We start from the raw sequence: 17,161 nt of genomic DNA, 5'->3' as shown, positions 1-17,161 counted from the left end.
TCTCTCTCTCTCTCTCTCTCTCTCTCTCTCTCTCTCTCTCTCTCTCTCTCTCTCTCTCTCTCTCTCTCTCTGTCTCTCTCTCACCTTTTTGTAGAAGTGGTTCATTTGTTTAAATCCCTTGACTGCCCAGATCCCAAAGGTTACTTGAGGCCCAGAGGGGATCAGTAACTCATATAAGGTCACACAGCCTTCACTAAGATACAGCATCATTTCTGCCATCCCTTATGAGCCCCATTCCTTTACTCCTTTTAGCACTAGATGAAGGAGAACATATTTCAGTTTTTGACTGGAGTTAGGAGATCTGATTTTGAGGGCTGGCTCTGCTTTCACTCATGACAAAATGTTGGGAAGCTCCTCCTTTCTCTGGACCTTGTATTCCTCATCTTCAAAACAGAGGTTAAAATTATGAGCTCAGGGCCAAAAGAAAAGGTGAAATTTTAGCTATGAAATGGCAAAAACTATATAGGAACATCCATCCTTAGTTAAGAAGGGAAACAATCCCTGGGGCTACTCTCAGGGGACCTGGGTTTGGTTGATTCACTCTACCACTTCCTCCGTGATTGGCCTGGAACAAACCACTTCTCTTTAAGCCTCCATGTCTTCATCTGTGATGATATGGATACTCTGGCACAGCCTACTTCTTTCTCAGGCGGGTGAAGAAAGCATTTTCCCAGTTGGGAACTACTTATAGAAATGTGAGCTATTATAAAAGGGTGGTCAGTCCCTAATGTTAGAGGAGTGGGGGACTCTGGATGGGCTTTCCAAGTCTTGTTTGATACTTCTAGGAGTAAGGGTCAGTCACAGGCCCGGCCCAAATGACTCTGTCTCTGAAAAAACTTTTTTTTTTAAACTTACCTTCCATTTTAGAATCAATACTATTTATTGGTTCCAAAGCAGAAGAGCAGTAAGGGCTAGGTAATGGGGGTTAAGTGACTTGCCCAGGGTCACACAGCTGGGAAGTGTCTGAGGCCAGATTTGAACCCAGGACCTCCCATCTCTAGGCCTGGCTCTCAATCCACTGAGCCTCCCAGCTGCCCTCTGAAAAGACTATAAAAAATCCACATTAATACAAAGCCCAATGGCCGCATAACAGGCTCATCTATTTACTTGCTTCTTCTGGTTTTTTTAGAGCCATTCTGGGAGAGATATGGATGTCTCCTCGTAAGTCCATTCATACCACCAGAGGATCAACTCATAGCAGTTAGGTGTCCTTGGGCAGTTTGTCCTTCCAGGCCTTGGTTTCTCTATTTGAAAAGTGAGGATTCACAACTGCCTTTCCTATATTCAGAATTATAGCATCCCAAACCTAGAAGAGACCTCCAAGGTCATCCCATCCAGCCTAGCGTGTATACATTTATTCATTAACCATTCATTAACTATTCATTACATACAGAGTCTTCCATGGAAGACCTCATGGAATGGCAGTGTCCCTTGGCTCCCCAAGTCTAGGCCAGCAGGGCCCAAGCCTTGAGAGGTCCTACTATGCTGAAAAGGCTTTCTGAAAGAGCCTAGCGAGGTGCTCTGTGCCTACTGCCTGGAAACCGATCTAGCTTAAGTAGAAAGGCTCATGCCCAGAAAGCTGGATAAGAACTGGATAAGGACCAGTGGATAAGGATGGGGACTATGGCAACCCATTAAAATGTCCCTGAAGGGGGCAACTGGGTAGCTTAGTAGATGGAGAGCCGGACCTAGAGATGGGAGGTCCCAGGTTCAAATCTCAGACACTTCCTAGCTGTGTGACCCTGGGCAAGTCACTTGACCCACATTGCATAGCCCTTACCACTCTTCTTTCTTAGAACCAATACACAGTATTGATGCTAAGATGGAAAGTAAGAGTTTTATAATAACTAACTAAATAAATGAATGAATGAGTGAATGAATGAAATGTTTCTGAAAGGGTGCAGGGGTTGTGGAGAATTTGCCATATTAATGAATTCCTAGATTTTTGAATAATATCTTGGAAAGAGCCCTGGAGGCAATAGGCCTGGTTTCAAATTCTGCCTTTAATATTTTATTAGCTGTTTGATTTGGGGTGAGACTCTTGAGGCTTTTTACCCCTCAAAAGCCTGCTCTTTGGGACAAGAAAGTCTCACCCCTCTGAGTCTCCGTTTTCTCACAGGTAAAGTGGAAGTAACAATATTTCTACCACCTGAAAGTACCATAGAAATGTGAGATTTTTATGGAAATATATGCCAGGCATAGTTTCTCCTTTTAAACCTTTCTTTTCTTCATTCTTCCTGGGCAACTTTAAGTCCTACTTCTACTAGAAAGCCTTCTTACTATTTCAGCTTTCCTCTGGCCCCATTTTCTGTTACCTTCAGGGTTGAGAACACAACCTGGAACTCAGCCACTTTATAGTTATTTCTCATATATCAGTTTGCTTCCCTTAATTAGACTGAAAGCCTCCAGAGGGCAGGGCCCCTGCCTCAGCCATCTTAGCCTCTTCTTGGTCGAGGTAGACAAAGGTTGGTCAGGGCAGTATCTGGTTCCCTGGGAACTAGAGGTTGGGGATGAGACACCCACCTGTCCAAAGTTCCATGGGATCTTTCCAATGCATGCAGTGGCCCCCTGGAAAATGAGACCGTGCTGATTCATGACGTACTCCTGCCGACATTCTTCTTCCTCCATATAAACTGAGTCCCCTGAAGAGAAAAGTATACAGTTATCCTTGGCCTAACACTTGCAAAATTTAACCCAAACTCTTTCCATTGTGTTTGGTGTTAATCATGGTGGGCAGGCTATAAGAAGTACCACATGGAACCAGAAAAGGGAGCTCAAAATGATCATCACAGTCTTGGAGCCAGGAAGTTCTGCCTTTTGACAAGTACTGATTGGAGTCACTGATCCTCTCAGGACTCCCCAAGGAACTTCCAAATCTAGAAGTTGTAGAATAGGTGCTAAGGGGAGTTCCTTGCACACCAATGAAACCACAAACAAAAAATCCATATAGATAGAGCCCAGGACATCTGGAGGTACTTTAGAGGGAGGTAGTGTAGGAGAGTGAAAACTGAGCTGGACTGGAGTTCCAATCCTGGCCCTGCCACTTAAAAGTTGTATTGTTCTGAGCAATTAAACACCCTGGACCTCTGTTTCTTCCTCTAAAACATGGATAATCACATGTAAAACCCAGTGGAATTGTACTCAGGGCCTAGAACTGGGAAAATCTGAATTTAAATCCAGTCTCAAATACTTGTGTAATCTTGTTCAAGTCACTTAACCCTGATTTGCTTCAGTTTCTTAAACTGTAAAATGAGGATAATAATAGTACCTATGTTCCAGGGTTGTTGTGAGGCTCAAATGAGACAATATTTGTAAAGCATTTCCCATTGTACTTGGCTCACAGTAGCCCCTCTCTATAAATGCCAGCCATTATTGATATTATTATTGTGACTCGCCATAGGATCCTGCTAGCATTTCTCGATCTCTCCTATCAGCACAGGCAATGTATTTAAGATTACGTGTGAGACGTGGGGGTACAGTAAAGGAAGAATGGACATGCGCCTCAGAAGAGGGCTATTTTCAGAGTTCCAATCAAAGTTTTTAAGAACCTCAGCCTAGGGATCAACACATTTGGGTCTCAGTTCTGAAATTCAGTGAGCGCCTTTCCCTCTTCTGGCCTTCAATTTCCCAGTCTGTAAATTAGAAGAAATAACCCTTCTACTTCCTAATCTCCTAGGGCTTTGCGTGCAGAACCCATGTAAAAATAGATGAGAAAGAGCTTAGGGACAAATAAAGCCCTAAATTCCTAGAAGGCATCTATTATTAGTGATATCTGACCCTGGAACCTGCCAGCAATCTTAAGAGGGCCTCTCCCCACCATTCCCCAAGCCCCAGGTGCAAAGACAGCTGCCTTTGCCTGCACCCTCCTTATATGGGCCAAGTCCCAGCCCATCAGAAGGAGTCTGGTATTTTGGAAAAACTGTCATTGGGTTTGGAATCAGGAGACCTGGCATTATCATTTAATGTGAATGGATAGTCTATACTGAATTGCTTGCCATCTTAGGGAAGGAGGAAAAGAGGGAAAGAGGAAGGGAATTAGGAGCTCAAAATTTCAAAAAAATGAATGTTAACATGTTTTTACATGTCATTGAGAAAAATAAAAATAAAATGTTGAAAAATATTAATATGAAAAATTGAGCCTTACTTCCTTCATAGATAAAATTGAAATAACGATAGCACTTGCTTTATCTGCCTCATGAAGTTATTGTGAACACAAAGTGCTTTGCAGACCTAAAAGTGCTACAGAAATGTGAGCAGTTCTCTTATGACTATTATTATTATTGCCATTCTTACCTTCGCACCAGGGATTGAAGAGAAGCACAAATCCAGTGATGGTAGAAGTATGATGCTGTGATCCCGTGATGCTCTCCATGGAGAGTTTGTAGTAGCCAATGGGAGCATTGGCTGGGGAGGAGATTGCCAGGTGCAGGGTATGGCCTTCTTGGCTGACCACAGAAGCTTCCCAGGACCCCTCAGAGTGAGAGTTAGAGAGGGGAAATTTGGCCTTGGTGAATACAGCCTCACTGGGCCTGGGTCCTGCAAAGAAAAAGCCTCTGGTGATTTACTGCTCTCTGATGATGCTTACTTTTCCATCTTCCACAGAGCCCATGAATCAAGGCTATATATGGCAGCCAGCCAAGGGCATCACCTTAGCTAGTCTTCCTGGAACATCAAGGAAAACTGTGGTCTGATACTAGTTCCTACATGGGATGGTGGAGAAGGCTTGTATAAAACAAATATGAATAAAGAAAGCAGAACTAAGAGATTAATATACACAATGATGATGCTAATGTGAAGGAAAAGAACACTAAAGACATCAGAATATGTTGGTGGAGTTGTGAATTGATCCAACCTTTCAGGAGGGCAATTTGAAACTATGCCCAAAGGACTATAAAATCGGAATATATCCTTTGATTCTGTAATACCACTACTGGCCTATATCCCAAAGAGATTCTTTTTACTTGTGGCTCTTTTTGTGGTGGCAAAGAATTGGAAATTGAAGGGATGTCCCTCATTTGGGGAATGGCTGAACAAAATATTGTATTTGATTGTGATAGAATACTATTGTTCTGTAAGGAATGATGAACAGGATGATTGCAGATCTAGCAGGAAGACCTACATGAACTGATGTGGAGTGAAATACGCAGAACCAGGAAAACATTATGGACAGTAACAGCAATATTGTGGAAAGATCAAATGTGGTAGACTTCGCTACTAACAGCAATGCAATGATCCAGGACAATTCTGAAGGATTTGTGCCAAAGAATGCTCTCTATCTCCTTCTCCAGAGAAAGAACTGTTGGAGTTGGGGAATGCAGAGCAAAGCATACTAGTCTTCACTCCAGTTTATTTGTGTTTTTATTTTGGGGGTCTGCTTTTATATGAGCATTCTCTTACAACAATGAACAACAGAGATGCAAGATTTGCATGATAGTACATGTATAATCCAGATCAAATTGTTTACCAAGCTCTGGGAAGGGAGAGGAAAGAGAGAGAGGGAGACAATTTGCATCTTATAACTGCAGAAAATATATGTGGAAAATTGTTATTACATGTAACTGGGAAAGTAAAATACCTTTTAAAAAAAAGACATCAGAATTCAGATTAAGATGATGAATGGTCTCAATTCCAGAGAATTGAGAATGAAATCTACTTCCCTCCTTTTAACAGAGAGGAGGCGGGCTATGGATACAGAATATTCAATATACTGTCAGATATGGTAAGTGAGTCTGCTTGCTTTGCTTAACTACTTTTGATTTTAAGACAGAACTCCATTGGCAAGTGAGTTTATGGACTACCAGGTACAATATTTGTGTGAATTTTCCCAGAGGGGCCCCAATCTCATACGTATACTCCAGCAAAGACCTAAAAAGAGCTCCAGGTTTTTCTGGTCATGGTCCAATGTCTAGTGCAATGGATTACTCAGAGTCTGAGGGTTCAAATGAGCAATCCCTTTGATAAAAAAGATATTCAAGGGGTGGCTTGGTGGACTGAGAGTCAGGCCTAGAGATGGGAGGTCCTGACCTCAGACAGTTTCCAGCTATGTGACCCTGAGCAAGTCACTTAACCCCCATAGCCTAGCCCTTCTGCCTTAGAACCAGTGCATATTATTGAGTCTAAGATGGAAGGTAAGGGCTTTTTTAAAAAAAAAAAAGATATTCAAGTATTCTCCAGTAAAAACAATTTCAAAGGTGGTTTTAAAGCAGTTTATAAAAAAGGATATAAAAATCACAAGCAAGAAGGACAAAAGCAATTAGTAACAGTTTTTAGGTGCCCAATTGTTCTCTGATGTGTCTTAGAAGTGATTTTATAACCTTCATGTCCAAAAGGTACTCTTATAGGGGTCCTAGATCAACTCACCAGGAGCAGAGTGAACTCAAACTGCCCCAGAGCTCCTCTATAACTTCTTTTTAAAAGAACCTTTACCTTCTGCCATGGTATCTATTATAAGACAGAAAAGCAGCAAAGGCTAGGCAATTGGGGTTAAGTGACTTGCCCCAAATCATACAACTAGGAAGTATCTGAGGCCAGATTTGAGACCAGGACCTCCTGATTCCTGGCTTTACTCTCTAGCTGCCATGCTTACCTAGCTACCCTTTGCTCTGGAATTTCTTTGCTCACAACAATGCCTGCTGGCATTGTAGGACTTGGAGGGGTTACTTCAAGTTACTAGTATCCCTCCTTTCCAAAGGCTGAATAAGTGATCAAGAAAGCTTAGAAGAAAGTGAGTTATGCCCCCCCCCCCATGTGTATACTTTTTTTTTAGAAAGAGCCCTGAATTGACAGGATCAGGATAGTGAAGATTCTGTTCTGGCTCTTCCACTAACTGGCTATGAAATTCTGGGTAAATCACTCCCCTTCTCCAGGCCTCAGTTTCCCTGTTTGTAAAACGAGAAGATTTGGCTAAATTTCTTCCCTCTACTCTCTGACAACCCATGGAGTAGTGGAGGATCAAAAGAGATCAGGATTGTAAGTTATTTAGCACAATGTCTGACATGTAGTAAGTACTATATACATTTTAGCTATTATGGTTCTTTTATTAAGATGATTATTATTGGAAATAACACAGGTTATGGAGTCAGAAGACCCAGGCTCAAGTCCCAGATCTGAAAATTACAATCTGGTAGATAGGAATGAGCCTACATTTCTGATTCCTCCTCTCTAGTACAACGATGCCAATGTCTCCTGTATTTTATCAAAAGAGAGGAAGTATGATGAAATGGGTAGAGGGTTAGCCGGGGAAGTCAGGAGGAACTGGATTCCTGTCCTCCTGCTTCTGACACAATCTAGCCATATGACTTTGGGTAAGTCCCATGAATGCAGAAAACTCGACATCTCTAGTGGAAGTTACCAAGAACTAGTGAATCTACACCAGAGAAGTCAAACTCCAGGGAATTCCTCCCATAATGATGAAATCACAGACTCAGACCATTTCCTCTCAAAAAGGATTTCCTTCATAGGACTCAAGTAAGATGACAGAAATAGAGACAGAGAGTGATGGATACAAATAGAGATTAGATAAAGACACACACACACACATATATATTGATGATAGAGATTAGATAGATATATATATAGAGAGACAGAGACAGACACAAATAGAGATACTGGTTAGGAATAAAGACAGAAGTAGATATAGAAAGATATCTCAATTAGATAAAGACAGATAATGCCTTACAAAGTGCTACATCAGTATCAGATGTTGTGATTACTTCTGGCTGTTCCATGAAGAAGACCCTCCATCTCTCTCTTGGCTTTAGGCATTCTTTCTGGCTGTCCCCCATTCTTGGAACAACCCTCTCCCTCCTCTGCTCTGAATGGTAACCTCCTTGCCTTCCTTAAAGTCCTTACTAAAATTCTATTGCAGGAAGCCTTCTCCAACCTCTCTTCATTCCAGTGCCTTGGCTCTGTTAATTATTTCCTTATTTCTTCTGCACATAGCTAGCTTTGTAAATATTTTGCAAATATTTACAAATAAAATTCTAGTTTCTATTTTCCTGGGAACTTCTCCCCAGAGGCATCCCTACTTTGAGAACCATCGATCTAATCCAATCTCCTTGTTTAACTGAGGAGTCTCAAGTCTGGAAACGGAGAGTGTTTTCCCCAAGTCTCAGCCAATAAACAGAGGCGGTCTGGGAAACATCTTGAACTCTGAAGCAACAAACTCCTTACTCCATGTGTGCATGTTGTCTCCTTCATCAGATAGCAAGCTCTTTGAGGGCAAGGACTGTCTTTCAGTCTTTGTGTCCCCAGCCCTTAGCACAGTTGGCACCAAATAAATACTGATGGATAGATCATTGCTTACTTCACAGGGTTGTGGTAAGGAAAGCACTTTTTAGCAAACTTTAAAGCAGCCATTTTCAAAATGTGGTCTAGGGAATTGTGGGGATCTCTGAGATGTTTTGGGGGAGTCTGTGAGGCCAGAACTGTTTTTAAAATAATACTAAGATGCTGTAAATTTCTAATGTGGTAAAATATTAATAGCAATAGCCACATAAACAAAAATTATTTAGAGGTTCCTCAGTTATTTTTAAGAGTATAAAATAATAATTATAATAACGATAGCTAATATTACAAAGAGTTGGGCACTGTGCTCAGTACTTTACAATTATGATCTCATTTGATCCTCCCAACCTTGTGAGTTATTATGATCCTCATTTTACAAATGAGGAAACTGAGGCAGATTTTCCTAGAGTCACACAGCTAGTAAGTATCTGAGGTCATATTTGAATTCAAGTCTTCCTGGCTCTATGCTCAAACATACAGGTTCTATCCCCCTGTTCCATATAGCTGAGTGCAAAAACATCCTAAGATCAAAAAGTCTGAGAAGTGCTGCCTTAAAAAATTACAGAGGCCTGTTATAATTATGATAATTCTGAACTATCTGTTTCACCCCCACTTTTGAACAGGGTGTGGTCCTTCCCCCTTCCTGCTAACCTGTGCTTTGGACCAACAGACTGACCCAGGCATGCTGTGCTCTGGGACCCCTCCTACTTCCCTGATTCTGGGCCCCTGCTTGTCTTGAACTCTGGGGTCTGCGTGCCACCCACACACATCCTTGCTTTGTTACTCTGAGGCCTCACAGTTGGCTACTTTCCAAACTCCACCACTGGCCATGGCCTCGGCTACATGAAAAAGGGAGAGGCTTATCCTTCTCCATCCCTACTAGGCTGAGCAGCCATCGCACTAAGTCAAGCTGGGATTATTCTCCAGGTGACTCTGATTTTCCCTAATAAATCTGTCCCTTGCCTTCCTGCCCATCCTCCAAAGGATTGCATTCTTCTCTCCCTCTCCCTCTGCCTCTCCCTCTTTTTCTCCCTTTCTCTCTCCCTCTCCTCTGTCTCTGTGTCTCTGTCTCTGTGTCTCTGTCTCTTTCTGTCTGTCTCTGTCTGTCTCTGTCTCTCTGTCTCTCTCTGTCTCTGTCTCTCTGTCTCTGTCTCTCTCTCTGTCTGTCTGTCTGTCTCTCTCTCTGTCTCTCTCCAGGACTTCGCCCTGCACAAGGAGTTTATTGTTTCTTGCTAACCCATCCTTGTTCAACATCCTCAGATGAGAAGAGGGGTTGAGTTCCTCTGATCACCTGCCTTCTGTCTCCTGCTGGGCACAGCATGTGCCCTAAGGAAGAGCAATGAGGGCTCAAGCTTAGTATCTTCTATCCATTCCAAGGACTTCCTGCCCCCAAACAACTTCCATCTACGTCACCCCAAGGCAATTTCTACCTCCTGCTGCCAGCCCACTCTCTTGACTAGTTTGTGGAGAACCTCTGGTGCAAGGAGCAAACCTCTCTTTAACTTCAGGTCTCTTGTCTCCTGTACCTCTTGCCTTTGAGGGAAAAGGAAGAGGAAAGGGAGACAGGACTTCTTTCTCCTGGTATGCAGGTTTGACCTCCATCTTCTGCTGTGCCTACCCTTCTGAAGAAGTAGTGAAGTACAGCTTCTCCTCTGACAGTGTCCTTCCCATCTCATGCTACACCTGCCCTCAGTCCAATCTCCAATCTCCTCTGGGAGGCTAGCACCTTCCATTCAATGATGAACATTCTCACACCTGGTTATGCCCTTCGCATCCCAGGGATTCTGAATCTCTCTAGATCATCTTCCAAACCTCATTCTCCACTCCCATCACTTGATTCCTCATCCCTATTCCCCCCAACTCTCCCACCTGAGTTCCAACCAAATACCACCCAATCCTTCCACTGTGCCCTCTGAAATGCCTGTTTTATAGACAAGAAGTTTCCTTTCATCCTTAATCTTTTCCTCTCCCATTCCTTCTATCTACTAGCTATTACTGAAAACTGGCTCTCTCTAGATGACACAGCCTCTCTGGCCACCCTTTCCAGTACTGGCTACACTTTTATTCATCCTCCTCAGCTCATGGATTAAGGCAAGGGAGTTGGAATACTCCTTGATTACCACTGCCACATCCAGGTTCTCTCCCTTCTTCCATCACTCAGTAAGCCCTCTTCCTTTTGAGGTTCACGTTATTCATATTTATGACCCAACCAAACTTCTGGTAGCTCTTGATACAGACCTTCCAGGTCACTCTCCTTCCTTCATTAATGAGTTCCGTACATAGCTCACAAAATTTTTCTTCTCCCCAATGCTTTCCCACATACTAGGAGAATCCAACCTATACACTCCCTCAAATTTCCTAACCATTCAGTTCCTCAACCTACTCACTTCCCATGAGCTCCTTCTCCAGCTCGATTCAGCTACATACTAAGATGGTCATATTCTTAATCTTGCCATCACCAGGAAATGTATTCCACCCAGGTTCAAGAATTCTGAAATCTCCTTATCTAACCATATAACGTGTTAGCTTTTCACTCCTCCCTCTGCCATCCCTTACAAAACCCCACTCTTCATCTAAATCCCTCAATTCTCTCCCTGGCCATCTCCCTTGCATTAATCCCTCTCTTCTCTTTTCCCCATCTTGACCCCTTGGTGAGCCAATTCAAATCTACTCTGTCCTCCTCTCTTGAATCCCTAACCCCCTTATCATATTGTTAATTACACCCTGAGAAGCTTCAGCCTTGAATGACTCCCAGCATTTATCATCTTCCCCCTTCATACATATTACTGAACAAATGTGAAGAAAAATCACACAACCATTCTGACAGATTTATTAGTACACAACCTCAAATGGGCCCTCACTGTTGCTAGGCATCTTTCTACACTTCCCTTATCAAGTCACTATCTCCCTTTCCTTAGCAGCTCTTTTCATCTTTTCATCTCTCTCAAAACCTCCCATGGCTTCATTTTTCCAAACTTCCCCTCACTTTCTCAGCAAAGGTCCTTGCCTCATATTTTACAGAAAAATTGAATCTATTCATCATGAACTCCCTTTTCTCTCCTCTTCCTCCTCATCTCCTATCACATAAATACCTTTTGACACTTTCTCCTTCTGCACTCCTGTCTCACATGATGAAATGGCCTTATTCCTTACCAAGATTAACTTCTATCAGAACTTCACCAGAATCTCGAAATGAGAAAGTACCCAAGACAGCCACTCTTGCTTCAAACTCAGCTCAGTCCTTGAGGATCAGGACTACAGATACACCCAGATTTTCAGATCCCTGCTATATATTGTCTTTTCCCATATGTAGCTGAGTTTCCTCAACTGACAAATGGGGATAATAATAGCCCTGCCTTGTGGGTAATTTGCCAAGAATAAAATGAGATAATATTTATAAAAAAGTGTCTGGCACATAGTAAGTATCATATAAATGCTTACTTCCTACTCTTCTTCCCCTTCCCTCTTATAGGGCAGGGACTATCTTTTTGGAGGGGAGGGAGGCTTTCTTTGTAAGAGGTTTAACAAATGCTCTATCCACTCATCCATCTAGAATTTCTCTGTCAATATGTATCTACATATCTTCGTATGTATTCTTTGGCAATATGACACCATATTGACCACACTAGCATTATTTCAGTCACTGTGAATGTTGTTCCTGGGGCTGTGTTTTCTTCATTTTATATCACTTCATATAGTTTTTCTGTGGTTTTTGTCTTCTTACAGAGCAATCATATTTCAGCATCTTTTCCACTGACCTGTATTCATGGTGCCAGAGGGTGCTTGAGGCTAATTAGAGGCATACTAACCCTAAGTACCTGCTGAAGATGTGGTTGGTGTGGCTCTAACCTAAAGCAAAATGGGAGGATGAGCCCTAAAGCTTTGAAAAAGTGAAATTCCCTTCTGAGCCCTGAGAGGTACTCAGAAAACATTCTTAAACGCCCTTTGCCCTGAAGATGAGAGATTAGGTGTTGGGGAAAGGATAGCCAAGGGCATAGAATAGGGACTAAATGCCAGGATTTGGGCACTGTATAGGGATGAGAGGCTAAGTGCTGGCAGTTGACATCTAAGTGCAGGGAATAGGAAAACTGTCAGCAATGAGGGATTAGAGAAAATGAGGGATTTGGTGGAGGGAATTATAATAGAATTAAGTGCCAAGGACTGAAGAAGTGGGAATAGAAANTCTGTCTGTCTGTCTCTCTCTGTCTCTCTCTCTGTCTCTCTGTCTCTGTCTCTCTGTCTCTGTCTCTCTGTCTCTGTCTCTCTCTCTCTGTCTCTGTCTCTCTCTCTCTCTCTCTCTCTCTCTCTCTCTCTCTCAATCTTATCCTTTTGCAGCTTCCTTCATCTTCCCCTCCCCTACTTCCCATCCCCACCCTTATGACTTAAAGTTTGTCTCCTGCCAGATGGAGGTCTCCCACCAAGCTCCCTCCTCCTCCCTCTCCCCTTCTAGCCAACTTCAGAAAAGGCCCTGAACTCAGCCCTTCACTCTCAACTCTGCAACTGAATTTGGCTTCCACTGATATGGATTCACATTTCCTATAAAGTTTTAGGGTTTGCAAATACTTGTCTTCCATGCCTTAGAGCAGTGATGGGCAAACTACAGCCTACAAGCCAGATGCGGCCCCCTGAAATGGTCTATCTAGCTGCTGGACATTATTCCTAATCTGACGAATACAACAAGTAGGATACAATACAATGAAACTTCCAAAGAGTTGCCTTAGAAACAGACTGACAGATGAGCATTTCCTTTCCTTTGACCCCCTCTTTAAAAAGTTTGCCCATCACTGGCTTAGAGGATTTCTGGGAGAATCAAATGAGATAATGAATGTAAAGAGCTCCATAAACCTTAAAGCTTTAGATAAATGCCAGTTATTATTATTATTTTGTAGTGAAGGTGTCAGGAGATAAAAGCTTTAGGAGCTGCCCCTCCCATTGGGCTGCAGCATTTCAAAGTAAGGGCTTTTAGAAGCCTGCAAAACCTTCAGTGCCTAAAATTACTGAAAAGAGCCAGAAAGAACCTTAGAACATAGGACATAGAATGTCAGGGCAGCACGAGACCTCTGAGATTGTCTAGTCTGGCAGCTTCTTAAACATTTTGGCCTTAGAACCCCTTTTTACTCCTAAAAGTGAATTAGGACCACAAAGGGGTGTGCTGCTTGTGGACCGCCAATCCTTACATTTTCAGTGTGATCGTTTACACTTCAGAAATTGTTTGTTTTGTTAGTTTGTCTAGATTTAAGCAAGTATTAATAATGCAGATTAAGTTTAAGTGTATATGCATACATCCCATGCCCCAAACCCCAGGAGAGCCTGATTGTTAAACATTTACCAGCACATTCCAGGACTGCTTTAAAAATATTGATTGAGGTCACCAGATGTGCTGTAGAAGGCTCAGGAAATGCTGTCATCACCAGAGTGGGGACCTAGTGACTATGGAATAATAATTATAATAATAAACTGGCATTTGTATAGTTCTTTAAGATTTGCAAAATGTCTTATTTCCATTATCGCATTTGAAACCCACAACTTCTCCAAAGAACATTTGTTGATGTGTAATATCTACAGATATTTACTTCATTAGAAATTAAAATGTATTAATTAGTATTATTTTGAAAATGTGTTGGGAACCCCCCCCCACACAAAGACATCCCTACTTTGAGAACTATTTATCTTATCCAGTTTCCTTGTTTAACTGAAGAGACTAAAGTCCAAAGATAGAAAGGGTCTTCCCTAAGCGAGTTAGAGTCAGCCAAGAAATATTCATTAAGAACGAACCTACTATGTGCCAGCCATAATGCTAATCACCAGAAATACAAGAGGGAGGCCTGTTTCTATTCTCAAAGAGCTGACAATCTAATTGGGGTGACAGCACGCAAACAACTCTGTACACAACAGACTCTCTGTTAGTGGGGCAGAGATGGGGGAGAACAGAGAGAGGAGTGCCGGATGAATGGCACCTAAATGACTGGGAGGATAAGTGGTACCCTCCACAGTGATAAGGAAATTTTGAAGGGGGGGGAAGGTTTAGGGGGAAAGATAAATGAGTTCAATTTTGGATATGTTGAGTTTAAGATGTCTCCTGGACATCTTGTTCCAGATGTCTAAAAGGCAATTGGAGATGCAAGATTGGAGGTCAAGCAGAGAAGTTAGGGATAAGAAGATTTAAACATGATCAACATAGAGATGATAACTGAATCCATGGGAGCTGATGAGACCATGAAGTAAAATAGGAGAGATGGAGAGGTAGAGAGAGAGAGAGGGGGAGGGTGGGAAAGACAGACAGACAGATGGACAGACAGAGACAGAGTGGAGCACCCAAGGCAGATAGCTAGAGAGATAGAGTTTTATGTGTGTGTGTATGTGTGTGTGTGGGGGTATGTTTAAACCCTTACTGTCAATATCATGTCAATCAATATCATGTCAATCAATATCATGTATTCAATGGGGGTTAAATGACTTGCCCAGGGTCATGTAAGATTTAAATAAATATCAATAACTCCAAGTTTGTTATTTATAAAGTTTATTAACAATCACTTGAAGTAGAGGGAATAAAAAGGAGATGGAAATATAAAAACCTATTGGAGGGGGGACAGCTGGGTAGCTCAGTGGATTGAGAGCCAGGCCTAGAGACAGGAGGTCCTAGGTTCAAATCTAGCCTCAGACACTTCCTAGCTGTGTGACCCTGGGCAAGTCACTTGACCCCCATTGCCTACCCTTACCACTCTTTCACCTCTAAGCCAATACACAGTATTGACTCCAAGATGGAAGGTAAGGGTTTAAAAAAAATAAAAACTATTGGAGGGGATGTGGCAAAATTGGAATATTAATACATTGCTGGTGGAGTTGTGAATTGATCCAACCATTCTGGATGACAATTTGGAACTATGCCTAAAGGGCTTTAAGAGACTGCCTGCCCTTCGATCCAGCCATACCATTGCTGGGTTTAAACCCCAAAGAGAGCATAAGGAAAAACTCTTGTACAAAAATATTTATAGTCACACTCTTTGTGGTGGCAAAAAACTGGAAAACAAGGGTATGTCCTTCTATTGGGGAATGGCTGAACAAATTGTGGTATCTGTTGGTGAAAGAATACTATTGTGCTCAAAGGAATAATGAACTGGAGGAATTCCATGTGAACTGGAATGACCTCCAGGAATTGATGCAGAGTGAAAGCAACAGAACCAGGAGAACATTGTACACAGAGATGGATACACTGTGGTAAAATCAAATGTAATGGACTTCTCTACTATCAACAATGCAATGAGCCAGGACAACTATGAGGGACCTATGAGAAAGAACACTATCTACATTCAGAGGAAGAACTGTGGGAGTAGAAACATAGAAGAAAAACAACTGTCTGATCACATGGGAGGATGGGGATATAATTAGGGATATTGACTCAAAATGAGCACCCTAGCGTAAATATCAATAATATGGAAAGAGGTCTTGATCAATGACACATGTAAAACCCAGTGGAATTGTGCATCGGCTATGGGAGGGGGTAGGAGGAGGGGAGGGATAGAACATGAATCCAAAACCATGAGAAAATGTTCTAAATTAAGTAATTAAATAAAAATTTTAAAACAAAAATATATATAAAAACCGAATTATCTAATGAAAATAAGACCACGTGAGTAAATTCCTACTCAAAAAGCCAGCTGGCAGCAGATGCTGATCAGAGGAAGAGAGAAAGAGAGAGATGTGGGGTTACACAAAATTTATAACCTCCCTATGTCAGCATGTAACATGAGAATTGTAAAGACTTTTGCAGGAAGCCATGTTGTAGGAAAGTGGGATGCCGAGAACTGAAGTTTTAGGTTTCAGATTCTGATTACACAGTCACATAGCTAGGAAGTATCTGAGGTCAAATTTGAAACCAGAACCTCCTATCTCGAGGCCTGGCTCTCAATCCACTGAACCACCTACTTCTTCCCCTCAATAAACATTTGAGAACTGTGTGCCTACTCCTGGGAAGGACATAGGAAAATTATGAGGAGTTGTCCCTCCTCCGAGAAGTTTTTGACCTCAGTCCAGTGGCCTTTGAAAGGTGTCCATGTGCTATTGATGCTTTGCCAGAAGTACAAAGTCCTACTAGAGTAAATGTCCATTGATTGGAGAACAACCAAGCAATTTTTAGCACATGAATGAAATGGGTGATTTCTTCATTGTAAAAACAATGACTGTGAAGAGTACAGAGAAGTATGGAGAAATGCAACAATATATAGTCCTGCCCTGGGACAGAAAGGAGAGTATGTCAAGTCCTTGGACCTCTCTGGGGTGGTTCATTTTCATCCCACCTCACCCCTCTACACTCAGTTTTTTGAAAAGAGAATTTAGAACTGACCCTCTTAAGATTAAAGAGAGGACAAAGTGTATTTTTCCTATTTCTAGTCCTAAAGGTTTCTCATTTCACATTTCTGAATCTCAGTTTCCTCTTCTATAAAATGGGCATAAAACTACCTTTAGACCAGTCTCAAAGAGCTAAAAGAAAAATGATTTTGAAACCTTAACAAATTTTTTTAGGTGGGAATTGTTATTAGAAAGGGAAAGGATCCTGTAACAACCATCTAGGACTAGACCAAATTTATTGTCCAAATTAGAAAACTGAGGACCAACCAGGAGAAGGGATTTGTCTTGGATTATGGTAAAGTGGGTCTGGAATAGACATCTTCTCTCCTGACCCAGGCCCCCTCTGCTGCGCTGTGTCTTCTATATTTATTTCTTATGAATTCTGTCTCCTATATTTGGGCCCAAATGGGATTGGCCCTGGGCAGAATTGTGAACAAGGGAAAGTACAGCTTGCTGCCTTTCTACGAGTACATTTAAATGCCTCTCTGTAAAGCTCTTGCCAGTTGCTTCCTACCAGGGCCCTGGC

General features: G+C 42.1%; 1 protein-coding gene across 2 annotated transcripts in view; it reads right to left on the bottom strand.

Moving 5' to 3' along the window:
• The window catches only part of TGM2 (transglutaminase 2), a 65,387-nt gene that overhangs the window by 33,010 nt on the left and 15,216 nt on the right, over positions 1–17,161 (bottom strand). Inside the window, exons 1-3 of one of the 2 annotated variants that reach the window (XM_044664302.1) lie at positions 6,427–6,436; positions 4,294–4,536; positions 2,524–2,642 (exon numbers count right to left, since the gene is read on the bottom strand). In XM_044664302.1, the coding sequence (XP_044520237.1) occupies positions 2,524–2,642; positions 4,294–4,536; positions 6,427–6,436 (372 nt within the window). Of the gene's footprint in view, positions 1–2,523; positions 2,643–4,293; positions 4,537–6,426; positions 6,437–17,161 lie in introns of those variants that run through there. The other variant, XM_044664301.1, reaches the window with a different exon arrangement.

The sequence above is a fragment of the Gracilinanus agilis genome, chromosome 2, assembly GCF_016433145.1.
Source record: "Gracilinanus agilis isolate LMUSP501 chromosome 2, AgileGrace, whole genome shotgun sequence".
Classification (NCBI taxonomy): domain Eukaryota; kingdom Metazoa; phylum Chordata; class Mammalia; order Didelphimorphia; family Didelphidae; genus Gracilinanus; species Gracilinanus agilis.
Note: the sequence above shows the minus strand (reverse complement) of the source record. Positions and strands in the feature narration are given on the sequence as shown.